This window comes from Onychomys torridus, chromosome 1 (assembly GCF_903995425.1).
Source record: "Onychomys torridus chromosome 1, mOncTor1.1, whole genome shotgun sequence".
NCBI classification, from domain to species: Eukaryota; Metazoa; Chordata; class Mammalia; order Rodentia; family Cricetidae; genus Onychomys; species Onychomys torridus.
Window position 1 is genome coordinate 90,357,916 of NC_050443.1, and position 27,490 is coordinate 90,385,405.

The 27,490-nt window shown below is 46.6% G+C and overlaps 1 protein-coding gene across 9 annotated transcripts in view; it reads left to right on the forward strand.

Moving 5' to 3' along the window:
• The window catches only part of Mical2 (microtubule associated monooxygenase, calponin and LIM domain containing 2), a 132,033-nt gene that overhangs the window by 85,559 nt on the left and 18,984 nt on the right, over positions 1 to 27,490 (forward strand). For 8 of the 9 annotated variants that reach the window (XM_036189253.1, XM_036189252.1, XM_036189255.1 and 5 more), the window contains exons 6-18: positions 413 to 514; positions 2,341 to 2,496; positions 6,848 to 6,948; positions 10,283 to 10,540; positions 11,583 to 11,698; positions 12,486 to 12,612; positions 13,227 to 13,317; positions 14,280 to 14,427; positions 15,272 to 15,471; positions 15,747 to 15,853; positions 21,735 to 21,803; positions 25,206 to 25,349; positions 26,726 to 26,851. In XM_036189253.1, coding sequence (XP_036045146.1) covers positions 413 to 514; positions 2,341 to 2,496; positions 6,848 to 6,948; positions 10,283 to 10,540; positions 11,583 to 11,698; positions 12,486 to 12,612; positions 13,227 to 13,317; positions 14,280 to 14,427; positions 15,272 to 15,471; positions 15,747 to 15,853; positions 21,735 to 21,803; positions 25,206 to 25,349; positions 26,726 to 26,851 — 1,745 coding nt within the window. The remainder of the gene's footprint in view (positions 1 to 412; positions 515 to 2,340; positions 2,497 to 6,847; positions 6,949 to 10,282; positions 10,541 to 11,582; positions 11,699 to 12,485; positions 12,613 to 13,226; positions 13,318 to 14,279; positions 14,428 to 15,271; positions 15,472 to 15,746; positions 15,854 to 21,734; positions 21,804 to 25,205; positions 25,350 to 26,725; positions 26,852 to 27,490) is intronic. The other variant, XM_036189260.1, reaches the window with a different exon arrangement.

Consider the following 27,490-nt stretch of genomic DNA (forward strand, 5'->3'; position numbering starts at 1 on the left):
TGAAAGTTAGCATCCTAGCACAGTTCAGTCAGCCCAGGTGAGGAGCTGGCAGTTCCTCTTGGCTTTGTTCTGGACTGCACTAACACAAAACTAGACAGAGCCTAGATATGGACTGTCTAGGGGTGGTTATGTTTCCCAGGATAGCTACGAATGTGGCCAAATATGAAATAGTAAACTTATTAAAATATTATGGGAGCTTTTTGACATTAAAAAAAGCCTCAATTGCACAGTTCTCAACCATGAACTTTGTAGATGACAGCATTGTGTTACAGTGGAGGCTGGATGTGCCGTGGGCCTTTCTTAGGGCGACTCCATTGGGTCATTGTCCATTTCTCATGGCCAGCAGGGAGGGTGGCATCACCCTCTCAGCCTGCCTCTGTCAACTCATCTAATAGTCTCTCTGCCCTGGTAGAAGTCGGCTGGCGGGCAGAATTCCTTCCTGCAGACCACGCCCTGTCTGACTTTGAGTTTGACGTCATCGTTGGTGCTGACGGCCATAGGAACACTCTAGAAGGTGAGAATTCTTCTTTGGGGCCAGAGCTGAGAGATAATGAGGAGAACTGGAGAAGGATGATCAAGATGGCAGATGCTTTGGCTAAGAGTAGAGGTCAGGCTGTTCTGTCCTGCCTGAGGCTAAGCGTGTGAGGATGGCCATTCCACTTTCCCTCTCGCTGGACCCAAGCATCCCCAAATGAGAAGAATGTGGGTAGCAGAACCTCTCAGAGCACAGAGGCAAGGAGTGGGGGAGGGGGGCTTTTCTGTGAAAATGCTTCTTAAAGGGAGGACACTGTGGGAAAAGTCAACACAAACTCACTGAGCACCTGCTGCTGTGTTAGCCAAGATGCACTCTCCTCTCACCTCATCTAAAGCAAACATCTCAAGAGTTTAATGGCATCCGTTCATGTTCAAGTACTCTCCCAATCAACAGAGGGGCCAACTTCATAACTCTTAAGTACACCCACTGCCGGGCAGCTAGGCAAACTGTCAGGATTCAAAGCCACACTTCTCTGAGTCCAGCAGACAGGCCTCAAGTACTAATTTATACTGAAAATGTTGTCTGAGACCATGGGTGAAAAACAATATGGTACCAGTAGGGGGAGTTGTGGTTTCTGAATTTGCCCCTGTCAAGGGTCCCAAGCTGACCATGCATGGCTGGGAAAACTCATTCTCTGAGGATAGAATGCACGGACTAAAATAAGTCTGATCTCAGAAAATTCTGAATGTGTAGTCCTCTACCTCAGGCCTCTCCTGTCTGCTACACGCCCTACACTCTGCCCAGCCCCCACACTTGCCCTGCCCCCACTCGCGTACCCATCTTCTCACAGCAATATCTGACAAGGCACGTAAATCTGCCAGTGTGGATACATGTATGATTTGTGGGATTGCTCTGGTGGTTTGGGGAAAACACAGGTCTGAATACTTGAAAGCCTCAGATCTATGCTCAGCCCGCTATAGGTGGAACCCTCCTATATCAATCACTAATCAAGAAAATGCCACCACAGATGTACCCTCAGGCCAGGCTGATGGGGGCTATTCATCCATTAAGATTTCCTCTTCCCAGGTATGTCTAGGTTTATGTCAAGACGTAAACCAGCCAGCATACATCCTAGGCACCAGCCACTGGGAACTAGTGTACTGGTTTCCTTTGCTAGGCTTTGATGTTGCCTTTAGAAGCACCATCCCATCTCTGCCTTCATCTATGTGGAGCATCTCCCTCAGTGTGTATATGTGTGAATAAAGATGTCAGCCATGTTACAGCAGAGGACCTGTTCTACTCCAGTAGACCTCATCTTAACTAAGCACATCTACAATGACCCCATCTCCAAAATTGTCACATACACACACACCAAGGGTTAGGACTTCACCACACATATGGGGTGGGGAAATGACAATGCAATGACAACAAAGGTATAAAGAAAATGTTTTAGCACCCCTGTCCTATGGGAGTTCAGTCTAATCCGAATGTTCAAAAGGTTTTCTTTTCCGTTTAAAATGCTAACAAAATCATTCGACTCATGTAAGGCTTCAATGCCAAAGCGCCTTAAGAGTGTTCAGTGACATACTCAGAGTATCTACAGATGGCTGAGCTCTATGGTAGCCTGCTGCACAGATCATTTTGGCCTGTGGATATGTAAGTGGCCCATGTGGTCCAACAGTTTAGAAAAGAGCAGAGCCACACTGACTTCAAAATGCCTCTTGCGGGAATAAGCCTGGTGTCTCAGCCTGCTCCAGAGCCCCTGTCCCCCTTGTCTGTGGGGCACTGAGAAGTGTTCCCAGCAATGTTGTCTGAGTTCCCACCCGACCTAGAGGACTGACCCACCTATCCTTTCCCTTCTGCAGGGTTCAGGAGGAAGGAGTTCCGAGGGAAGCTGGCCATTGCCATCACTGCCAACTTCATAAACAGGAATAGCACAGCTGAGGCCAAGGTGGAGGAGATCAGTGGTGTGGCCTTCATCTTCAACCAGAAGTTCTTTCAGGACCTTAAAGAAGAAACAGGTGGGCTGGAGAGATGGCTCAGAGGTTAAGAGCACTGGCAGCTCTTCCAGAGGTCGTGAGTTCAATTCCCAGAATCCACATGGTGGCTCACAACCCTCTATAATAAGATCTGGTTCCCTTTTCTGGGATGTAGGAATATATGCAGACAGAATATTGTATAAATAATAAATAAATCTTTTAAAAAAAACAAAAAAGAAGAAGAAGAAGCAGGTAAGACCTCACCTCTCTAAACCAGACCCTATTCACAGTTGCTGTGAATATGTGTGTGTGTGTGTGTGTGTGTGTGTGTGTGTGTGTGTGTGTGACAACCTCTAGCATCATTCTCCAGATGCTGTACACTTTTTTTTTTTTTTTTTTTAAAGAAAAAGCCTTGCTGGCCTAATGCTTGACAAGTAGGCTGGGTTGAATGGCCAGTGAGCCCCAAGTGTCTGTTTCTGTGAAGCATTGGGGTTACAATACCATGCCAGCCTTCCCCCAACTCATGGATTCTGGGAATCAAATTCCATTCTGCAGTATTTGCCTAGCATAAGTTTTTCTGACTAAGCCATCTCCTCAGTCCCTTGTCCAAGATTTCCAAACTGTTCACGGGGCCCACTGGCTTCCAGGGGTTGCTGGGACTGGAGTCTGGGAGCAAAGATTTCTCTCAGTACCGTGAATGTCCAGAGACCCTTCAAGGAAAAGAGGGAATCTTGAGAGAATGTTCTGGATGTTGTGTGTGGAAATAGATTATAGAATTTACTGATGGGCATTTACCAAGTGTCTGTTGTACACTGGTACTCATCTTTGTGGAATACAAAGTCACTGTTAGCCCCACCCCTCCCTATCCAAAGAGGGTGCCCACATAAAGTGCTATAACATGAGGTAGTCGGGAAGGCTGTGCCTAAGTCAGCATGAGATGCTGGGGGCATTCTGGGGAGAGAGCCTATAACCTGAGGGGAGAACCTGAAGATTCCCAGGTACTTTGTGCAGCACATCAGCTGCCCTTCTCTATGAGACAAGATAAGGACCCACACATGCTGTGGATAATTGATTGATAAATAAAGTGCTGAGGTCTGGAGAGATGGCTCAGCGGTTAAGACCACTGGCTGTTCTTCCAGAGGTCCTGAGTTCAATTCCCAGCAACCACAAGATGGCTCACAACCATCCATAATGAGATCTGGTGCCCTCTTCTGGCCTGCAAGCCTGCATGTAGGCAGAACACTGTATACATAATAAATAAATAAATAAATCTTTTTTATAAAAGTGCTGATTGATCAGTAGCTAGGCAGGAAGTATAGGCGGGACAAGGAGAGAGGAGAATTCTGGGAAATGGAAGGCTGAGGAGGCAGGAAGACGCTGCCAGATGCTGCCACCATGAGAAGTAGATGTAAAGTACCAGTAAGCCATGAGCCACGTGGCAAGGTATAGATTTATAGAAATGGGTTAATTTAAGATGTAAAAACTAAATAGCGGGCTGGAGAGATGGCTCAGAGGTTAAGAGCACTGACTGCTCTTCCAAAGGTCCTGAGTTCAATTCCCAGGAAACACATGGTGGCTCACAACCATCTGTAATGAGATCTGGTGCCCTCTTCTGGTCATATATGCTGTATACATAATAAAGTAAATAAATCTTAAAAACAAAACAAAACAAAACAAAAACCCTAAATAGCAAGAAGCCTGCCATGGCCATACAGTTTATAACTAATATAAGTTTCTGTGTGTTTGCTTGGGTCCTAGCGACTGTGGGACTGGCGGGTGAGAGAGATTTGTCCTGACCGTGGGCCAGACAGGACCAGAAAAACTTCAGCTACAAATGGCACCCAACATGGGGCCAACCAGATCAGCAACCCAAGACTTAGATTCTATGTGGCCAGATAGCCAGTAAACGAACAACAGGTGCTCATAATGGTAGAGGAGAAGCAAAGAGAAATTGACTTTCTTTATTACCTGACCTAAAGTGCACATTGTTCCTTGAAAAAGCAGTGCAATGATAATGTTAAATTAAGGCCTCTATTCTTACCAGGCATGGGGGCATATGCCTGTAATCCCAACACTTGGCAGGTAGAGGCAGGAAAACTAGATGTTCAAGGCTAGCACCAGCTACATAGTAGTTTTGAGGCCAGCCTCAACTCTAGGAGACCCTGTCCATAAAAGAAGTAAAGTATGAATACTCTCCAACTACCCAGTCTGCACTGATCTATTGACACTTCCTGTCAGAGCCATCTGCACACTCATTTCATGTGGCTCCAGTTCCAATCAATGTTTCCACACTTTTTCTTCTCCTTTTCTTAGCACATTGTAAATATTGCCCGCGTTTCTCATTTTCTCATTCAACATCACATCTTAAATATAGTCCTGCCGGGCGGTGGTGGCACATGCCTTTAATCCCAGCACACGGGAGGCAGAGCCAGGTGGATCTCTGTGAGTTCGAGGCCAGCCTGGGCTACCAAGTGAGTTCCAGGAAAGGCGCAAAGCTACATAGAGAAACCCTGTCTCGAAAAAACCATATATATATATATATATATATATATATATATATATATATATATATATATATATATATATATATATATATATATTCCTGATGGTAGGTTTGGGGGGACTGTGGCATCTCTTGGCGTCCAAGCCTGAGGACTGTGGATGACCATGTGGTGGTTTTGGTATCATCTCTGAGATGGGAATGGTTTTCTGTGTTCAAGGGGTCAAAGGGAGAAAAAATTCAAAAGGATCATGTTTCATGATACATTGAGATGACTGGACATTGAGGTTGCAATGTCCTTTAGCAAGGGCTGTGATTTCACAATGCAGCCATGGACATGCATTGTCTATGGCTGGTTCCACTGTATTTATAACAGAGACCCTGTGACCCACAAAGACATACATGTTCACTTAAACTTAAACTCCATCTCCCATGAGTTTCCTATTATGGTACCATTTCCCATGGAATCATTTTCTATATGGTTCATCCTCTAGGAGTGGGCTGAGTTGCTGAGCCAGGCTCTGCCTCTTGCTGGTCACAATAGTATTTGCCATCTTAGTCCCTCTGAGCCTCCACAATTTATTATTACAAGTTTTAATATTTCCTTTCCAGAGTATTATATCCTTTGAATGATTTAATACTTATTTTTCCAGCCCTTCCTTCCCCTTAGAAACAAAGAAAATAAATACGCAAACCACCAAATAGGGACTATGATAGGACATTGTGTGTGTTTCTCCAAAGCTTTCATGAGCTTCCTTTGAACTTGACCATTGTTACACCGTAAGTCATTTTCTCACATCAGTGACAGCAATGAATTTCCTTTGATTCTCTTGGGGGCCTTCTGCATGCATGGCTGTTTCCTATTTTACTGTAATAATAAGAGTGTTGCTATGGTTACCCAGCACACCTTGTGTGGATGTTTTGAGGTCACTGTGTGCCTTTTGCTTCCCTTCACATAAACTAAGCCAGAGGGTCTCATGTTCCAGTGATCGTTGAAGTCAACCCAAGGGAGCTTAAGATGTAAGGTGTTGGCCCTACCCCCAGTTTCTAATTTAGCAGCCCTGACAATTTGACTTTCTATTAAGTTCTCAAGTGAAGCCAGTGGCTCTGGCTGAGCCTTCCGGCATCCCTTTGAGAACACAGTGCCAAGTGATCATCTCATAACATGATCTTAAGTACAGAATCCTATCGTGTACATGTGTTGCTGCTCATGGAAAGGACCAAATATGAGGTCTAGGGCTGGGGAGATGGCTCCATTGAGGATCTGAATTCAATTCCCAGGACCCACATAAAAATGTTGGGTGTGGTAGTTTATGTTTATCATTCCAGCTCTAGAGCATGGAGACAGGAGCATCCCTGAGGCTTACTGGCTGGCCAGTCTAGTCTAGTTGCTGAGCTTTGGGTCAGTGAGGCAGGTACCTGAAAAATGATACCTGAGGTTGTCTTCTGGCCCCCACACAGGCATATACACACACTCACATACCAGGATGTAATCCAGGCCTCTAACCTAGAGCTGTTGTTCTGTTGACCTGGGTTTTCTCATGCAAGCGAGGACATGGTGGACATACTTTGTGGAGTAGACAGTGGACGGGGCCTGAGCATCCATGGTCCTGTCCAGCACTTCCTGTAACACTTTCTGTCCAGCTTTAACTTAGGAATACTGGACACCTGTGGTTGTTTCTGTTGTTTGGTTGCTTTGTTTTTTAATATGTCTTTGTGCAACCAGAAAAGCTAGCTGCTTTGATCTGGGTACCTTCTGGTCCTCTCTTCTGCCTTCCCAGCCTGGTTTGTCTTTCCTATTTCTCTTATATGTATCTTCTACACATAGATAATGAGAGCTGGGATGAAGCAAGTGCAGGTTGGTAAACTGAGTCTGAATGTTTCTCCTTCCAGGGATTGATCTCGAGAACATTGTTTACTACAAGGACTGTACCCACTACTTTGTCATGACGGCCAAGAAGCAGAGCCTGCTGGACAAAGGCGTCATCATTAATGTACGTACCCGTAGGCGGTGATCTCTCACCTGTCTTCCCCGGGCAGCATGGACTGGCAGCATCAGCAGATGTGAGAGATACTCACCTGCTAGAACCCATGCAAGGGGGAAGGGGAAGAGAAACGGGGGGGGGGGGGGGCACCTTTCTTGCCTTTGGCATTGTGTGACTACCCATCCACACAGATGTGTTTCAAACATGATGGGGTGAGAGACCTTTGCCCAGAATATGATCAGCTGAATCTTTTCCTTCCTCAAATGTCATCCTTCACTTGGCCCCACTCCTTCCCTAGGAGGTCACAGTCACCAGAGACGGGGACTCCTTGTCCTTGTGGAATATAGAGATGCCATCACTTGGGAGTCTCACACTGTGCCCTTTGCTGTGGGGGCACACTCACTATTTGTGCCATCAGAGATGAGCAGAGATCCACTTCTCCCATGAGCTAACTCAGGATGGTGGTCAAGATTTTGATTATTTTTTCTGAATCTCAGTCTTATGTCTATAAAGTGGAATAACCCATGTCAACCTTCTGAAAAAGGTTCTTGAGACGTGACTGTGTGTGCGCAGGGGGATGCATGAGGAATGCACACACTTGTATGTATACATGTATGCACACATCATGCTTAGCACAGTGCCTGGTAGACTGGTTTTCAGGGTTCTTCACCCCCAGCCTTGTTTGCACACTTGTTCTGTCCTGTTGGCTCTTTGGTTTCTCTCCATGGCTTTACTTCTTGTCTTATTTATTTTTGTTCTGAGATAATGTCTTGCTGTATAACCCGGGCTGAGCTCAAACTCTCCATCCTCTCGGCTCAGCCTCCCAAGGGTTGATATTGCAGGCATGCACACCAGCTCTAGCCTGCATCATCAAGTATAAAGGAAGAACAGGTTGGGGCTGGAGATGACCTAAAGGTTAAGAGTATTTGCTGTTCTTCCAGAGGACCCAAGTTTGCTAACTATCACCCACATCAGAGGCTCCAACTGACTGTAACTCCAGTTCCAGAAGATCCAGTGCCCCCTTCTGACCCCTATGGGTACTGCATGCATGTGGCATATACTTCTGTAGACACACACATATAGATGTATAAAAATGAGAAGGGGAGGTGGAGAGGATGAGGGCTTGGGTCAGGCCTCACTCTTCTAGAGCTCCTGTGTTCACTTCTTCAAGACAGCTGCCTCCAGGTCCTGTCCTGGGCTGGGAACTCTCACTGTTGCTTGCCGCAGTACAGTGTGCCTATCTTCTCACCAGCTTGTACTGGCATCTGGCCTGGAAGCATGAGTAGCCCAGGTCTCCCCTGGGCCTCCTCCACCTTGGCTGGGGCCTCTGCTGAGAGCATGGTTGTGGGCAAAGGCTGTGGCTAGGACAGATGAGGCTAGCCCCACACACACACCCCACATACATACACCAGCTGTGTGAGCACTGGGCTTCCACATCTGCCAGCTCACAGCTGGCTGGTCAGTCTGGCAATATGATGTCCTCTTCTTCCATCAGGTGTGGTGCTGATGTGGCTTCTTCAGTCCTCTCTTGGGCCAATGCTGGGTACATTCTCTGAGGAAATATTAGAATTTTCAAAATAGAATTTAGAAATCATAGCTCCCCAAGAAATAGAAACAGGTCACTCTGGACATAGGGGAGGCTGTGTATGTGTTGGGACCTGTAGATGTGCCCATGCTGGCATCTTAGATGGGTCCAGTTGACATCTCATCATATGGCACCATTCATGACATTATAAATCAGTAGAGACAGGAAGTATCATCTGCTGAGTACTTCCTATGTGACAGGCACAGCATGGGGTATTTCATGTGTACACTCAAACTTCATCTTCATATGGCTTCAAGGAGGAATCTTGCAATTATAGTTTTGCAAATGAGAAAACAAAGACTCAGAATAATGCTAAAAAGCATGCCCATAGTCCAGCTGTGATAGGGCCTCCTGTATGCCAGGCTGGCCTTGAACTCATTTTGTAGCTGAGGATGACCTTGAACTCCTGATCACTTTGCCTCTGTCTCCTACATACTGAAATTACAGGCGAGCACCACTGCTCCCAGTTTTAATCAGTGCTGGAGACTGAACTCAGGTTTTTCATACACACTAGGGAGAATCCTATCAGTGGAAACTCACCCTTTTGCATCATCTTTAGGAAAGATGGCCTTTGCCAAAGATGAGCAGAACAGACTTTGGAAAATCTTCTAAACTTCTCGTTCTGTAGCACTCTGTCTCTGGGATGAATTTTCTCAATGTCTGAGTGCAGGCATATCCACCCCAGCAGAGAAATAGGACAGTTGCCCACTTTCAGAGCCAAGCTGTGAGCGGGACTCCCCAGCATCACAGAAAAGTGGGCAGCTGAGTCTGGAAAGAAATTCAAAGAGTGGCATGGCACACCCATTTTTTTTTTTTTCTGATATTGTTTGACCACTAACCACAGCATATCTGGACCTCTGTAGCTTAACTCCATCCGTTATTAAGTCACATTTACTGGCTTTTCCTTTGTCTTTTAATTGTACTAAAAGTTATCACCAGGACCAGCCATGTGCAATGTGTTCCTTTGTTTGCCAGGAGGCCAGTATCAAGTCCACTCTTCATTACAGTTCCCAGTGTCCTCTGTCTAAATTCCTACAAGAGATAGATCTTTCAGCACTCCATGCCAGAAGAAACTCACTTCCCATGAGGAATTGCTATGCTTTATTTTCTGATAAGGAAAGCCCATATCACATTTCCCCCTTGGCCTTGGATGCCAGGAAGCCCAAAGGCAAACGGGGTGCTTAATCACAACCATGCTAACCACCATGGCTGGACCATGTGTTTCTTTCCTTTGGCTCTGGTTTTCTAGTTTTGTTTCATGTATGTGTGCACATACACACACACACACACACACACACACACACACACACACACACTCACTCATAAACACACACTTCCTGCAGACATACATGCACATGTATGTCTGTGGAGGGCAGAGCTTGGCTTCAGTGGGAACTTCTCTGGAGCCATCATCTTGTCTTTTAAGACAGGTATCTCACTGGCCCAGAGTTCACCCATTAGGCTAAGTAGGCTAGCAAAGGATTCCCAGGGATCCTTTCGTCTCTGCCTCCCCAGCACTGAGATTATAATCACACACTGTTCTGCCTGCCTTTTTTATGTGGGTTCTGGGCATTGAACTCAGGCCCTCATGTTTGCACAGCAAATACTTTACAGACTGATTCATTTCCCAGCCCCTCTGTTTCTGTTTTGACTAGCCCCCTGGTAATGACCCATCCCATGGTCTCTTGCCTAAAGGGGTCTGAATCTAGCCCTTTGGAAAGGAGGGGAGGTTTTAATGTATGTTTTGATCTTGCCCAGGACTACATTGACACAGAGATGCTACTATGTACGGAGAACGTGAACCAGGATAATCTGCTCTCCTACGCCCGTGAAGCTGCGGATTTTGCCACCAATTACCAGCTGCCATCCTTAGACTTTGCCATAAATCACAATGGGCAGCCTGATGTGGCCATGTTCGACTTCACCTCCATGTATGCCTCAGAGAATGCAGCCCTGATGCGAGAGCGCCAGGCACACCAGCTGCTTGTGGCCCTTGTGGGCGACAGCTTGCTTGAGGTACTCCCTGCCCTTAGAGCCCTTCATTCCTGCCACAGTTCAGATCTACACATCTGCACTCAGGCTCGTAGGCTCTGCTGCCAACATCCCAAGAAGGGCAGGTTCTCAGACAATGGGCAGACCTCTGGCAGGCTGAATTCTGAGATATGTCAGCTTGCCTGTAGCAGAAGCCTTTCCTCCCATTTCCAGCTTCTGGGCTGCTTCTAGATTGAAGAACAACACTGACCAGGACTGATCTAGAGCCCAGGACTGTCCTCCTCACAACATGTAGCCCCTAAGTGTTACTGGGACCTGTTACCCATGTGGGTGACCTTGGGTGGCCTTTCAGTATAGAAATTTTCCAAAGTGTGAAGGAGGCTTGAGGACACAGGGTTTTCCAAGTACAGTGTTGAAATTGTGACTTTCCCTGTCAACCCTGTAAGTACAAGGATCCTTAGAAACGACCATTTGAGGGTTAGCTTCCGGTTGTAATGTGAGCACTGACAGTGTTTGCAAAGTCATCCAGGGCTGAGAGTCAGATTGCAAACCCTGCTTTGGGTACACCACGGGGAAGCTGTTTACCCTTGGTTTGACCAGATCGGTCCTTGCTCACCCTTATTGTGACCTGTTGCTTCTATCCCTGTCTCCCTCCCAACCTTCCCTTCCTCACTCTCCTCCTGTGCCAAGTGCTCTGGCAGGCTCCAGCATTTCCCAGCCACAAAGCCTTTGCCCCTGATCCTCCCAAACGGAAGGAGATCAGAACCGCATCCATGCTTTACAACAAGCATAAAGGCCACACTTTTCAGAAGTGTTCTCTGGTTCCATTCTCTCTCATCCAAAGCCCCCAGGTAGCTTTGCTGCACATGGGCTATTACATCCTTCATATTGGTGCTTCAACTACCCGTGATTCTGGTAAGCTATGGGCAGCAGGGTTCCAGCCCTGCTCTGGCTCAGAGTTGGCAACCAGAGAGTTCCAGATAGAATGGGAGAGGGGTTTGGGAGTCATTAGAGTCAATGAGAATTTTACATATTTTCTTTTTCTCTTTCTTTTTTTTTTTTACAGCCATTTTGGCCCATGGGCACAGGCTGTGCCCGGGGCTTCCTGGCAGCCTTTGACACAGCATGGATGGTGAAGAGCTGGGACCAGGGCACCCCTCCCCTGGAGGTGCTGGCTGAAAGGTGAGGCTCAAGAGCACAGCTCCTAACTGCAGGGTTCTGGGTAGGAGTAGAGCCAGGCTGGCTGTCCTGCAGCCTCTGCATTGAGCTTAATCTGCCATCCTACTGGTGGTCTGATGTGATCTCGGGGTCTTCAAGGACACTCTGTGTCATGATTCCTCTCTGTCAGTGAGTTTCTCTGGTGTCGAGGATAGTAGAGACAAATCTTGACATAGGCTAGTCCTAAATCGGGGTTCTCTTTGACTTTTCTCATCCACACAAAGCCCAAGAGTTTTGTTTAAGGAAGTCTTCAAGGACGATTCACAGTGTCCTGCCCTGAGTAACGATTCTGTGACCTGCCAGGCCTCTCCTACAGTTGAAGTCCTGGCTTCCTCCCAGGCCCTTGTTGCTGGCCACAGCTGACCGGGAGAGTTAGTGCTGATATGGGAGACAGGCTTCTCATGGCCTTGGGTGTGGACCACTGTGGCCACAGAGGCAGGCCACAAGAGCATCTTGGCTGGGTGGTGACTTTGGCTGAGCCAGAGGCTACTGAGATCTTGGGCCCGCATTGCAGCCTCCTGCCTAGGGAAGGAGACCATGTCCCCACCTGGGCATTCTTTCCTCCCTCCCCTTTCTGTCCCTCTCCTACATTTTACAGCTCTTGGGGGTGTGTCAGATTACAGGAGAGGATTATACAAACACACCAGAAGCCTTCCCTGGAACCTGGGAGGCTGGGGGAGAGGGGAGTGTAGGAACAAGGGCCTGATGTAGCAAGAGCAACCCCTGACCTCTGGGCTCTGACTCTCTGCAGAGAAAGTCTTTACCGGCTGTTACCTCAGACAACCCCAGAGAACATCAACAAAAATTTTGAACAGTACACATTGGACCCAGCAACACGGTACCCAAACCTCAACTTGCACTGTGTCAGGCCTCACCAGGTAAGCCCACTCCGAAGCCTGAGGAAAAATAATGGTCTCATAAACTGTCACAGTCCTGCAACTGAGGCCACCAAAGCTTGCTCGCAAAAGGGTGGAGCTTTTCTCTTCCCGACAAGATGCAAAGATACAGCAAAGGCCTATTAGGCCTCTTTATAGTCTATCAGAGGAAACTAGAACAGAAAGGGTACTATGTATATGTGTGTGTTTATTTACATATTTTCATGTGTTAATTTGTCACTGTACATATGTGACATCAATCATACCTCTCTCAAAAATAATTCACTTACCTAGATATCCCCTTTCTTCCTTACCATGCATAGGCCTGGACATCATTTATCCTGGGAATTTATCCACCCGGCCTCTGACATCTCCTATTAATAGGACAGAGGAGAATAGTATGGGTTCCTATTAGCCAAGTAGATAGTCACTGCCAGCTGCCACATGTGGGAAGACAGTTGTCTGTGACTCAGTTGTCTGGATGCCCTGCTGAAAGTCAGACCAGCAATACCTGAAGAAAGTAGTAGTGGGTAGGAAATCTTACATGGAGCATAGAGAGGCCTCCAGCCCAGGATCTGGGAACTGGTGGGCAGATGTGTTGTCTTTTCTGCTCGCAGGTGAAGCATTTGTACATCACTAAGGAGCTGGACAGCTTCTCTCAAGAGAGATGGGGCTCAGTGAGGAGATCCGTTAGCCTCTCCAGGCGGGGTGAGTTACCCTTCTGGAACCCTGGGACAAGCTGTGCAGGGGATGAGGCGTGCTCAGACCCACAGCCAGCCTGGCTCTGCCCCCCTTATCTGTGTGACCTTGGCAAGTGCCTCTTCTCTTTGTCCTTCAATTTCCTCATCTATAAGAGCAAAAGTAAGACAGGATTATCGGAATTAAGACATGCAGTTACTTGCTGAGCACTTAGCACAGGAAAGACCACTGTAGGGAGTTCCACAGGGCTGGTTTTTCTTTGCCTTTTGTTTCTGGGATGAGTGTCCTGTCTCCCTAGCAGCTAAACAACAGGTTCCCAGGCCTCCCCCGCTCCATCTCCTTATCTTCCTAACCCTGACACAACACTGCCACAGAGTGGGCTCAGAGGCAGGGGAGGGATAGTTCAATGAGTAACTCCCCAACACCCCCCTTCTCTCAGGCCCCTCTCCTCTGCTACCCAGAGACACTCCAGCCACCTCTCTGTGCCTCTCTCTCCCTTCCCTGCACACAGCACATGCGCAGCTGCTGGGAAACACTGTTGACAGCAGTAAACTTTTATTGTCACACAAGCATGGCAGGCCCTGCACAGTCTCTGCTGTCACCGCATCCTCTCTTCCTGGAATGCCTCTATCTGATGAATTCCTAGACACTCTTCAATAGCCAGCTCAAATATACATCCCCAGGCACTTTCTCTGGAGAATTCTTCTCCCTGGGTCAGCTTGCAGCAGACCTGGTCATAAGCACCTCTAGCCACGACAGCCCCATGTCATTAGTGTCACCTAATAGATGCAGGGTCTGTGTTCCCAGCCTCCAACCCTGGACCCTAGCCATAGTGGACCATAGGGACAGTGCTGTTGAACAGCGTGCTTCTGGGCAGTGGCCATCAGTGGTACATCTATGCCATCCATTTCTCCTGGTTTCCTAGAGGCTGAACTCTCTGCAGAGCCTCACCACCTACCTCTTTCCTACAGAGTCAGACATCAGGCCTAACAAGCTTTTAACCTGGTGCCAGCAGCAGACCGAGGGTTACCAGCATGTCCATGTCACCGACCTGACCACATCCTGGCGCAGTGGTCTGGCTCTGTGTGCCATCATCCACCGTTTCCGGCCAGAGCTGATGTGAGTGTGGACCCTGGACACAAGGGACCCTAGCCTTTTCTGGGTGGAGACCCCCAACCTGGCTCAATATTTCTCTCTGCACGTCCTGGTTGGGTTGCTTTCTAAAACTTGCTTTTCCCTTGTTTGGACAGCAACATGTTTGCCCTGTGTCCCTGGTACATGACAGTCAGCACAGGGGCAGTGGCTGCATCTCAACACTTGGCCCCCAACCCTAATAGCCACATTTTGGAAATTGAGCATAGGCCTCAAAGCCCCACCCAGGAGAGGAAGTAGAAGAGAGACCTACACAGCCAAAGAAGTATTTTTTGACACTCAGATTCATCAGATCATTTCTAGAATCTTCTAAAGCTTCTTTGTATGTGGGCAAAATGGCAGGGTCAACTGGAAAGTGAGATGACATTCTAGAAACACTTCGTGATGAAAAAAGAAAAATACCTATTGACGTGGGGAACAGCACAGACTCCCATCCACGTACAAACCCTTCCTAAAAGGCTGATGGAAACCTACCAAAATCATCTAGCCATGAGGGGATAGGAATCTCATCTCCACATGATACATATAATTTGATTGGTTTGAGAAAAGATCCTGTTACTATAGCAATTAAAATGAAAAATGAGGGAGAAAAGTAACTCCTACATTTTCCAAAGGAAGTAAATCATTTTCTGATGGTTTCAGGCTAGGTCACTGGTGTAATCATGATTCATTCCCTTCATGAGCAAGGCATGTTCCAGGGCTTACGATTGGGGCTAAATGGGGCTAGAAATCATCAGCCCACAGTGCTCCTTATGGGTTCAGTCAGTGCATCCTGGCTCACCCTGAACTTCCCCTGGTATTGGTCCTCCAGCAACTTTGATTCACTGAATGAAGATGATGCTGTGGAGAACAATCAGCTGGCATTTGATGTGGCCAAGCGTGAGTTTGGGATCCTGCCTGTGACTACAGGCAAAGAGATGGCGTCTACTCAGGAGCCCGACAAACTCAGCATGGTCATGTACCTCTCCAAGTTCTATGAGCTCTTCCGGGGCACCCCACTGAGACCCATGGGTAAGCATGGAGGCCATGTCTAGTCTCTAGTGCCATCCCTGTCCTCCAGTCTGATCTTGCTGGTATGTCTACCCTGCATCTTCAAGACATCTCAGAGGCCAAACAAGAGTGAAGAGATGCAGTGGCCTCCCCACACCCTTAGCCATTTAAGGTTTATAAAGGTTGGGGTGAGGGAATTATTCTAGAAGAACCCTGATACAAGAATACCCACAGGTTACAACATCACCACCTGCACCCTGGATCCCAATTTCAATGTTGCTTTTACTTCTCAACAGATTCCTGGCGTAAAAATTATGGAGAATATGCTGACTTTGGCTTGGGCAAATCATTCATTCCTAATAACTATCTCAATCTCACATTTCCCAGGAAGAGGACCCCACGGGTAAGTTTCAGGCTGGCCTTTCATTTCTTCTTCACTGTAGGTAATGGGGTAAGAGGAAGGAGAATTTCATGTCTGAGCCCTCCTACATCAATGATCAGTCAAGAAAATGCCCCACAGACTTGTCTACATTAGGCCAGTCTCATGGAGGCATTTCCTCAGTTGAAGTTCCCTCTTCCTGGGTGACTCTAGTTTGTACCACATTGACAAGCACTAATTAGCACAAGTCCAGTGCATAGTGAGCATCTAGAACTTTCAAGATTTATAGAACCTTTAGTGTTCATGACTTTTTCACAGTACTCCCAGATCAGGAAAAAAAATGCCTATTGTTCTTTTCCCTAAGCAGTTAAGTCCAAATAATCAGTATTTTTCAAGATGTCTGACAGATGACATCGAGTGTCCTGCCATTCCTCTGGGTTCACTCCGGTGTCTTGGGATGCTTAGCTACACAGTTTGGGAACCACAGGACTGAGGAATAATTACCATTTTATTCATGATGTCCAACTTGTAGCCTTAAGGTAGAAGTGTACCCCCAGAATAGCTACAATAACACAAAATTGTGAACTTGATTCAGACATGATAAAGACATTGTTTTTTTAGATCAGGTCTCACTATGTAGACCAGGCTGACCTCACACTTAACAGAGATCTGCCTACCTCTGCCCCCCTCCACTGGGATTAAAAGTATACCCTATCGTGGATGAGACTTTTTAATGGAAATTTTTTTGTAACTCAATTATGCATTTCTCTAGTGTGAACTTTGTAAATAATGGTATTGTCTCACAGTTGCAAAAAAATAAGTATGCATATGTTCTCACAACCTACAAGCCATGGGTTAGATACCTCTGAATTTAATATGTGTTATAAGACAATTCACTTCATCCAGTGTGGCCCAGAGAAGCTGAAAACTGGATAACCTTGATTTCAACCATCTTTCATCTCAATGGAAGATAGAATGTCCTTACTTACTATGTTCACAGTTACAAATATAAGCCAGGGCCTAGGGAGGCCAGATGGCTTGCCAAGGTCACACACTACTGAGTTATATTTCATTGCTTTGCCCCCTGCACTGCATTTGTTCATCAAAAAGGCCCTTGTTGTGTATCCAGTATTGGAGCATGCTGAAGTGATGTTAGTTGGGAGGCAGTGGGAAGACTGAGCAGGGTCCCACACAAGGATGCTGAGAACCACACACGCATTCGTATCTATCTGTGGTGGCTCCACATTGTCATGCCTCACAGATATTGGTTCAATCAGGCATGTGCCCTGCCAGCAGGGGAGCTTATGCATACTTAGGGAATACAAATTTAGGTTAGGTCATGCCTGGATCATTCTATCCCATAGCCCACCTGGCCAACAATGCCTGCAACCTTGATACAGGTTTTGGCATTCATCACTCCTCACTATCCCTCCCTGGTGTTTCCCCAGCTTCCAGAGAAATATCCTAACATGCCACCTGTCCGTCCCTCCACAGGGCTCCATCTCCTCCTCCAGAGGCATCACTGTCCCCTACTGAGCCAGTCCCAACATTCTCTCTCCCTCCAGGTTTTGAATCCTAAAGATTCAATTCTTCTTTCTCCTCTCCACTTACCTTACTGACAACATTCAAATCTCACCAAGACATACCAAATTCAAGAAAACTAGAAGGCATTTTCTCCACTAGAGCCAGGCTTGCTCTGAGGGAGAGTACTTCACTCAGGATTACTAAGTAATGAAGACTGGGTGGATGGCCCATGCATAAGAAAGGAAGGCTAGGGATTGTGTTTCTCTCTTTAGAGTCTTTGGTGTGCTTCTGCAGTCTGCCTGTGACCCAGGTCAGCACCTAAACATTACTTTGCATAGGATGAAAGTTCTTGGGAGTTCCTAAATTATTTCACCATGCAAAGAAGCAGCATCTTGGTGCCACATTTTCAGCCTCTTGCCTTTCTGTATTCAAACAGATCTGTACATACTTTTATCTGTGTTCCTTTGGACTCTCCTAGACCTTCCACTCTTGGGCAATGCCAGTTATTATGGGCACTGCCATCCATCATTGTCCTTGTTAAATTATTTGCACATGAAGGTACCTGGGATTCGTCTCATCTTGAGCTCATTTCTTGTGAGACAACACATAAATCCATCACCTACTGTAGAGTGCCCGTTCCAAAGGTCAGCTGGCTAGCTCCTGCTCTACCAGCACTGGTTCCTGGAAGAGATGAAGTCACACAGCATGACTCTTCTGTATGTGGTCAGAGTGGCTCAGATGCTGCTCTAGAGCCCACTGAACCTTGAGCTTTCTGCACAGAAACTTTTTTCAGAGAGACAAAGGTGTTTTTTAAAGTGACCCTTCTATTCATCTAGCCTGATTGCCACCTATCCATCTACCCTTCTATCTATACATCAGTCCATTCACCCATCCATCCATCCACCCATCCACCCATATATCTATCCATCAGTTCATTCACCTACCCTCCCATCCACCTATTTATCCTTCTTTCCATCCATCTATCCATCCATACATACATACATACATACATACATACATACATACATACATCCTTTGGAGGAAGGATGGGAACATAGTGTCCTTGCAATGTAGTGGTTAGGGAAACTTGGACTTGGAGGTGTTAAATTTCAGTAATTATAGAGGTATTATCAAAGTAAAGAACTAGAATTCAGATGTTTAAAATTCTGTTACTATAGCATTAACATTTGTACAGCAATGTGCAGTTTAAGGTGTGTTTAACATTCTATTATTCCAAGCTTATGAGTAGATGGTGTTAGACTCTTTCCTGTAGGTGAGGACACTAAAGTCAAAGTAGCTAGTTGATTGTCCAAATGTCACTAAAGTTAAAGTAGCTAGGTGATTGTCCGAACGTCACTAGCCACAGACTAGAACCTGAACCTGTGATTCCTTGAAGAAAGAGCTTTTTTGCCAGTGTCACCGGCCATCTTTTTAATATCAAAGCTGATAACCAACCCAACCAGATCTAAATTCCTCCAGAGTTAGGCTAGACCAGATAACTAAATATAAATGTTGTTTGCATTGAGCCAAAACATCTCAGGATGTGTGGAGACATGTCTGTCTTCAGCTAGTCAGATTAATTATCAGACTAGCAATGTGTGGCATTGGTTGTTTTGTAAAGAGAGAAACCATTTAGTGTAATAAATGGCTTTTGGCATATCAACTCTTTCAAATCCTTGGAAAATCATGATAAGAAAATGTTCCTAGGGTGAAAGAGCTGGAAACGTTCATAGGAAGAGAACGTAAGCCATTTGTTTATTCTTTGTCCCCTCAGCCTGGCCATGAGAAATATTTGGTTTATCCTTATGCTTCTGGTTCTTTGTCAAGTATAATAAAGTCTAGAGTGATTAGAGCCTTCTTGTGAAATGTATGTATTTTCATTTATGTTTTAACAATCTCATATATGTATGTAATATATTTTTATCACCCCCGTTCTCACATAAGCCCCTCTTCTCCCTACCAGTCCCAGTCCCCCTCAGACTTTCGTGTGTGTGTGTGTGTGTGTGTGTGTGTGTGTGTGTTCCATGTCCCACTGAGTTTAACTAGGCTCACTTGCATGAGCATAGGTGGAGGTTATTTAGCGGCGCATAGCAACTTACCAGTTGCTACCGAAGAAAATGGCTCTGGGTTAAGGTCTTGGGTTAATATTTGGCTTCCAATGAGAAAAATAAATAAATAAATCTATACATTTTCATTTTCTTAGACTTTTGTTTTGACCTGAATCCCAATAGTACTTTTCATTGGGGAAAATAAACATGGCTTGGATGTGTGTGCATGGCTGACCTTTCCATGTAGACACATTTTATTTCCCAGGGTCACAGTGGAGGCATCTAAGATGAAAGGTTGTCCCCTGGTACTGCGTTTATTCTCCCAGGATTTAGGATCTTCTTAGGAGCTGCTGACTAGACCCACCACCCTGGAGTGCATTTTGTGAGCCCTTAAGTCACGTGTCCAAACGGGGTCTAGCCAGGCTCCAATTGTTTGAATGGTCCCACCCTAGGCTGTCAAGTATAAGGGGAAGAGTAGGATGCATTGCTCTTTGTGAGAAAATCCAAGTCCTCATTGAAAGTGGAAACAAAACCACAAAGAGAACCCTCAGATTATGTACGAAACATTCTTGTTGATGGGACATTCTGTACTTTCACAGCTCTGGTCTCTGGGCCTAAGTGGCATTCACAGTCAGTGAAACTGGGAGCCCAAACAGTTGGTGCCTCTAAAACCCAACATTGTTGAAAATAAGGTCATCTGTTTCTCTTGGTGTCTGTCCAGCATTTAGACTGGGATTATTTCCATTCAGAAAATAGTGATTTATGAGAAGCTGAAGGAGATGTTGAAGGGGGCAGGGCCCTTTGATCTGCTCTTTTATGGTGTCTTGGTCAAATATTTGGACAAATAGCCAGGACCAAACTGTTGTTGGTCTTTCTTTTAATGGGACTGGTGAACATGGCAGCTGTGTGTGTGTGTGTGTGTGTGTGTGTGTGTGTGTGTGTGTGTTGCTTGTGGTGTATGTGTGTTGTTTGTGGTATATGTGTGTGTGTTTGTGTTGTATGTGTTGTGTGTATGTGGTGTTTGTAGTGTGTGTGTGTGTATGTGTTGTTTGTGGTGTTTGTAATGTATGTGTGTGTGTGTAGTGTATGTGTTGTGTGTATGTGGTATTTGTAGTGTGTGTGTCTGTGTGTGTGTGTGTGTGTGTGTGTGTGTGTGTGAGGGTGTTTATTGGACTCAAGTGATGCACAGTAAACTCTGTCTTAGACCCACCACCCTGGGTCTCCAGGGTGCTGTGGTTCCAAGACAGCTGTTTCAGAGTACCCAGGCATGAAAGGACCCTTCTGGGGCTAGGCAGCACTATGCGTGGGCCTGGATGGGTGTTATGCCTGGGTTACAGTGAGCCTGTGGCACCTCTTCCTGCATTTATGATGTCTGAAAGGCTGGGATTGATGTGGACTTGCCTTGGAGGAAGTCAGAGGATAGGAGGGTCCACGCAGATGTGATTCATGCTCTGTGGGATGTGACTCCAGACTCCAACAGGAGGTAACTGTTGGGAGAAGGTCCAAGACACTGGCAGTTGGTAGTTAAGATGTCTGTCCTTAGGAAATAGACCTAATCTGGGCTCAAAGATGCATGTGGAGAAGATACAGCACTACCCCTCCTCTCCCACCCCAAGCCATGGTGACCGCTCAGTCTTTACACCCCTCCTCATCTGCCTAGGCCAGCCTGACAGGGCCTTGGTAGATTGTTCAGATTCGGTCAGCAGGGGGTGAACTATAGGGGTTATCAGGATAGCTGGAAATACACTATGAAAGGGAATGTGTATATTAAAAGTTACAGTGAATGAGGGAGTCGGTAAATCTGAACCATCCCTGGCAAGCTGGACATTCAATCTCTAGTCCTCAGGTTGGAGCTGATGTTTATTTGAAATGAGGTATATATTATGATGGTACCTGGATCACAGGCTTAATTTGACACCAAAGCCCTGGACAGCTCACTCAAGTCCTGAGAATGCTCTCTGCAGGGTGAACCTGTCCCACCTCTTCATGGGAGGCCCAGGGAACAAAGACAGGGAGTTCCCATAAGGCAGCAAACACAGAGGGCATCCCCAGGCCTGGCTCTGACCTCAGGCACATGATTAACCCCCTCTCCAAATGCACAACCACTGTAATAGAAATGATGCCTGCCCTGCTTGTGGGACAGGATTTCTGAATAGAAGCACACTCTGCTATGCCTGGCTGTAACTCCACAGCAGCACTTACGTGCAGGGCCATCTATTCCCATGTCTACTATTAGGCTGACAGCAGTGTCCAGACAAGCATGCATCCTTCTGCGCTTCCAGTTCAAACAGTGTTCGTGGCCCTGAGCTCACCACTTTCCTTGACCATTGCAGGTAGACACCCAGACTGAAGAGAATGACATGAATAAGAGGAGACGACAGGGCTTCAACAACCTGGAAGAGGTACGTATGCAGCTGGGTGGTGGTGATGCACACCTTTAATCCCAGCACTTGGGAGGCAGAGCCAGGCAGATCTCTGTGAGTTCAAGGCCAACCTGGTCTACAGAGCGAGAGCCAGGACAGGCACCAAAACTACACAGAGAAACCCTGTCTCAAAAAAAAAAACAAAAAACAGGTATGTATGCCTGGGCTCAGTTGATATAACGGCCATGTCCTGAGGACAATGGCTTTGGCTGTGCTTAGCTATGTCACTAGTCCTGGTCCCATTTTGTTTTTTTTCTCATGAACCACTGGGATCTAGGCTCAGTTTAATCACTTTACTACTTCCTATTTGTATAACCTTGCAGGATGAAACCTCCCTGAGGTGAGGGCTACGGCTCTCAAATGTGCCAATATGTTTGAGCTTTGAAGGGTTCTTAGATTAATATGATGATGTAGACAGCATAGTTAATTAATATGGAGTTACTAATTATAGTAAGTAGGAAAGAGACACCAGCAGACCTGCTCTCTTCACTTGTTGCTGCTTTTTTCTTCTGTACTTGGAGTCTTTAAGAAAAATGTTGAGTGCCTGTGAGTGCCACCCTCTGGTAAAAGGAGATAATTGTAGGAGATAGTGTCCAAGTCTAGAACCTGCCTCTGAAAATATGAGCAGAAGAAGGGTGTGAAGTCTACTAAAATGAAACAATTTAAAGAGACATAAGATATGCACCTCATTTCATTTTATTTGTGCATGTGTGTGCACATGTTGGAAGGTAATCATGCACCTTGTATGCCTGTGAGTGTGTGTACATGCTGGAGGGTAATCATACACCTTGTATGCCTGTGAGTGTGTGTACATATTGGAGGGTAATCATGCACCTTGTATGCATGTGAAGGTCAGAGATTGATGTCAAACATCTTCCTTGTTTGCACTCCAACTTATTTCTTGGGGGAACAGGGTCTCACACTGAAATGATAGCTAGTCTATTAGGCTGGACTAGATGGCCAGTGAGCCTCAGGATCAGGCTACCTCCACTTACCACTGCCAGGGCTATGGGCACGTGCCACTGCACCCAGCTTTTTATTTGGGTTAGTGGGGAACCTGAGTTCAGGTCTTCATGTTTTGTATGCCAATCACTTTACCAGCTAAGCCATCTCCCTAGCCCTGTACTTCACTTTTCAAAGCCACCCTAATTCTGCAAAAGGAAGCATGCATATGCTAAAGAGGTATGGATGCCAGTTTTAGCCAGGCTACAGGCTGATGTCAAAGATGACTCAGAGGCACATGGGATAATTTATAAACTACATTGGTGCTTGATTCCCAGGACTTATAAGAGACTTACTTGCCTCTTCTGTGTGGTTGAAGAGGTTTTATTGCTGTAGTTGGTAAAACATTATTGTTCATGCCTCAGACTTGTTCCACTTCCCATCAGTGAGCTGTCAATCAAGCCAGGAGCCCACCCTGATAGAGTGCAGCTGCCCACCATTTACCGTATTTTCTGATAAAAAAGGAAATCTGGAGTTCACATCACATCTTATAATGTGAATGTGTTCACTACCCTCATCTGAAGTGTTGCCAGAGCTTGGGGTTGATCCCATCAAGAACTGTGGCTTCATGGGCTGGAAAAATGGTTGAGCAATTAAGCAAGCTCATTGCTCTTCCAGAGGGCCCAAGTTCAGTTCCCAGCACCCACATCAGATAGCGCTCACCTTCCTAAAACTGCAGCTCCGGGGAAATCCAATGCCTTCTTCTGGCCTCCACAGACACCCATGTGCATGTCTCACACACACACACACACACACACACACACACGTTTAAAAAATGAAAATGAAAGAGAAATGTACATCCTGGTGTCCTGACTCAATGAATCAAGTCTGATTTTGTAAAGGAAGCAGAGATTATTGTTGTGTTGGTGACTGTGTGGCCCGCTGTTGTCGCCCACTTTGATTTTGTGCAGTGTTCACTCAGTAGATTCCATCCACCCCTTGAGTGTGTGTCCATGTGCAAGCCACACTTCATCTGCTAAAGCAGGGAGTGGCTCTCCATTGTGTGCTTGTCCAGCATTTGACTACACCATGCGTACATAGCCCCCTCCCCTGGGCTTCGTCTCTCTGTGATCTTATTTTAAAAAACAGTCAACTTGAGCTTGCATCTTCCTACGCATCTCTTCTGAATGAACACATCTTTCCCATCCCAAGAAAGTAGTTCCTGTGGGGAAGACTCATTGTTTCCTTCAGTTGCTTGACCACCCACTTGGCACCCTCTGTATAGTCTGAGATGTATGGGAGAAGATGCCATAGAACAGGAAAAGACATGTTAGGAAATGCTAGAAATTTTCAAAATTTATTAGTTAGTAGATGAGTGAGACGGAACTCAATTTTATAAACCATCGTAACCAAGCTTCCTATCACTCCTCACAAGTCTTGTTACCATCATTCATCCCAGTAGGATGGATGTGAAGGCCCCTTTATCCCTGTGCCCTGAATCCCTGGAACCTCCAGTCCCAGGCTAATTGTGAGAGCACATCAGACCAACACAGACTGAGATCTTTTTCTAAAACAGCTGCCAAGTGCCCTTCAGAAGAGTCAGAGCCAAGGAAGATAGTGATATTGCCAGAGATTGGAGGAGACTAAGGAGACGAGATGAATAAATGTGTGGGATCCTGGATGGGAGCCTGGAACAGACGAGGGTGGAAACGGAAAAACTGATGCAATCCAAACAGAGCCCCTGGTCCAGTTCACAGTATTATGCCAGCGTGCGTTCCCTGGCTTTGATAACAGTGCTGTGATTATGCCTGAAGCTACATCAGAGGTGGCTGGGGGAGGCGAACTCGAGAGCAAGCTGTACTTCTTTGTACCTTCTGTGTAAACCTAACGTTATTTCTGAATTATTTCTTCTTTAGAGATTGGAGTTGTGGGGGAAGTTGAGAAAGGGAATACAGAGGAGCAAAAAGCCTACAGCCTGTGCTTAGGATAGCCCAACTCCCTCACACGCTCTCTCTTTACTTCTCAGCCAAAATTATGTATTTGGGAAACTATTTTATGTAACACCTCTCTATTAGAACTGATTTTGTTTGTTTGTTTTTTGGTGGGTTTTTTGTTTGTTTGTTTGTTTTTTGGTTTTTTTTGTTTTGTTTTTTGTTTTTGTTTTTGTTTTTGTTTTTTTTGCAATGACCTCTTGAAGTGAGACATTCCTCCCATTTTGTAGATGGGACAAATTCAAAGACATGAATGGCCTAGGTCCAGGGCTGAGAGGGAGAAAAACTTCAGACTCTAACTGCTGGGTTCCCAAGGCATGTGGCCATCCTTTAGACACATGAATCAAGGCCAACCCCCCGTTGCCTGCACTCCCTCCCTCACGCCACTGAGGGAGGGCCTTGCGTCCTGAGGATCCTGTATTCCAGTGTGCTGATTTAATCTTTGCAGCTGCCGGCCTTCTCCAGCCGTAGCGTGGGCTCCAGTCAAGAGTGCACTAGAGAAGGCGGCAATCAGAACAAAGTCAAGTCCATGGCCAACCAGCTGCTAGCCAAGTTTGAGGAGAACACACGGAACTCTGCAGCCCTGAAACAGGTAAGGCTATCACATGGTCACTGGACCTACTCTGCCGGTGGCAGAACCTGCTGGGCTGGCAGGGATGGACTAAAGTTCGCCACCTAGGTCTGACCAAAAAGAAAAAAAAAAAAAGACTTCAGTCTCCTGGTTATGAAATAACAGACTTTTCCGTGGGGTCAGATAGCAATTCATTTCTACTTTGGAGTCATATTGTCTGTCCTGTTAGAACATTTAGGCCTCCATACTGGATCCATCAACAAATAAGGGTAATGGCATTCCAGTCAAAACCTGTTTACAGAAACAGGCCCCTGGATTAGGCCTGTGACCCACAATTTGCTGGTGTCCATCTTGCAGTAATTAAATCCATTTCCTAATTTGGTTTCGCACTCAAATCATGATCTGTAGGCAGTGTTAGATAGGACAACTCAAGTTGAGGGCCTGTGTGGAAGAGTACTGCCCACGTCCATGGTGAGATGATGCGTCCTGACCAGAGGTACTGACTCAGATAACAGCAAGGTCTTGACCGCCTTCCTCAGTGTTCCCTGGTGCCTCTCCTCTCCTCTCCTTACACCAGACAGGCCCTGCAGGGTGGCTGTGTTTGACCAGGGCAGGCTGGCTGCTGGGGTTCAGGCTGCAGAGTCCTCTGCCTCACGGAGTCTGTGATCTTAACTTGGTTCCTTTTCACTGCATTTGGATGGATGTTGTCCTGCTACGATATGTTGTCATATTACAAAACTCTGGGGTCAGATTCCCTTTGTCTATGGTGGACCCTGGTCCCATGACAAAATTGAGCTCATTTGGCAGGGGAGTGCAGGTGAGGTGGGAGTGGCTAGTCTCTTCCCTGGTTAACTTTAGAGGCAAACATGAATGGCTCCTTGGTCTTGGGGTTTGCCACACCTCTTCTGAATAACTAACCTTCCCTAGGAAATGGATTTGTTACAAAGGGGCAATTTTCTTGAGTCCTGTCTTTGTCTAAACAGTTTCCACAGTCCTTTATGAACACCTGGCTCTGTTCATTTGACCTGGACATCTCTGTCCTGGAGTGGGCAAGAAGGTCTCTGTTCCCAGAAGGACTGTGCTGGCCACCCTAGCCTGGTGTAGGCTGGCACTGATGGCCCAGAGCCCTGTATTTGAGCCAAAAGCAAGGCCTGTGGGATTCACACGTTGTCCCAGAGCAGAGGACTACAGGACTTGTCCATCCACATGCTTGTAGAGCCAGGGATCCAGTTTCCAATCTGGGCCGGGCTTGCAGGAACCTAGCCAGCCCCATCTCCTCCACATGGTGGAGTCTCCTAGTCCTTGCTTTGCCTCTGCCCACTCCACATGCCTTTCTCACTGGCCCTTTCTTTCCTGTCTCCTGGGGCTGCTTCTCTGGACTGCCTTTCTCCTGCCAGGACTGCCGCCGGCTCTCAGGCACAGGCAAGCCTGTCTTGTGCTCTGCCTCTCACCCTCCTGGTATCTCTCGCTGCCCCAAGCTGGAGGAGTCAACCCCCAGGCTTCCACCTCCTCTGAAAAGGCAGGTAGGGCTCTTTCCAGTGGATACTAAAATTTGGTAAAGCCAGAGGGAGGGGACTTGGAACCAAAGGGTGGGATCCATGGCTCTCTCCAGCCCCCATACATGGCTGATTGTAGAGTCCCTGTGCATGCAGACACAGTTCAAGGTCACTATCCTTATGGATAAGAACTACTACATAGACAGCACCTGAATTCCATGCCACTGGTCCCTCAGCCTGCAGGTGTTACCCAGCCAACCATGCACACGCTTGATGCTGTTGCTTGAGAGAAAAGTAAACAACTCTATGTGGCCACTTTGGAGAATTCCCATGCTATGCTTCATAGAGGGGCTAGTGAATAAGCTGATTTCCAAGTTATTGAAAAAGCAATGGTAGAATGGGCTCAGGGGTGGGGGGGGGGGCTTGTGGCTACACCCACTGAGAGAGTGGGGCTGAGGCATGGTAAAGGACTTTTCAGATATCTGAGCAGCCAGAGCCTACATGGTGAGACTGTGACTTATCCCATCTCTGGCTTGGAATCTGGACAGAGTTGGGATGAGTGTCCACAAATTCCAGGGTCATCTGGTCAGCACTGGGTGGGTGTTGTATGTTGGGTGCCAGAGGTGGACAGCAGTAGGTGCAGGTCTGATGCAGCAACTGTGTGTC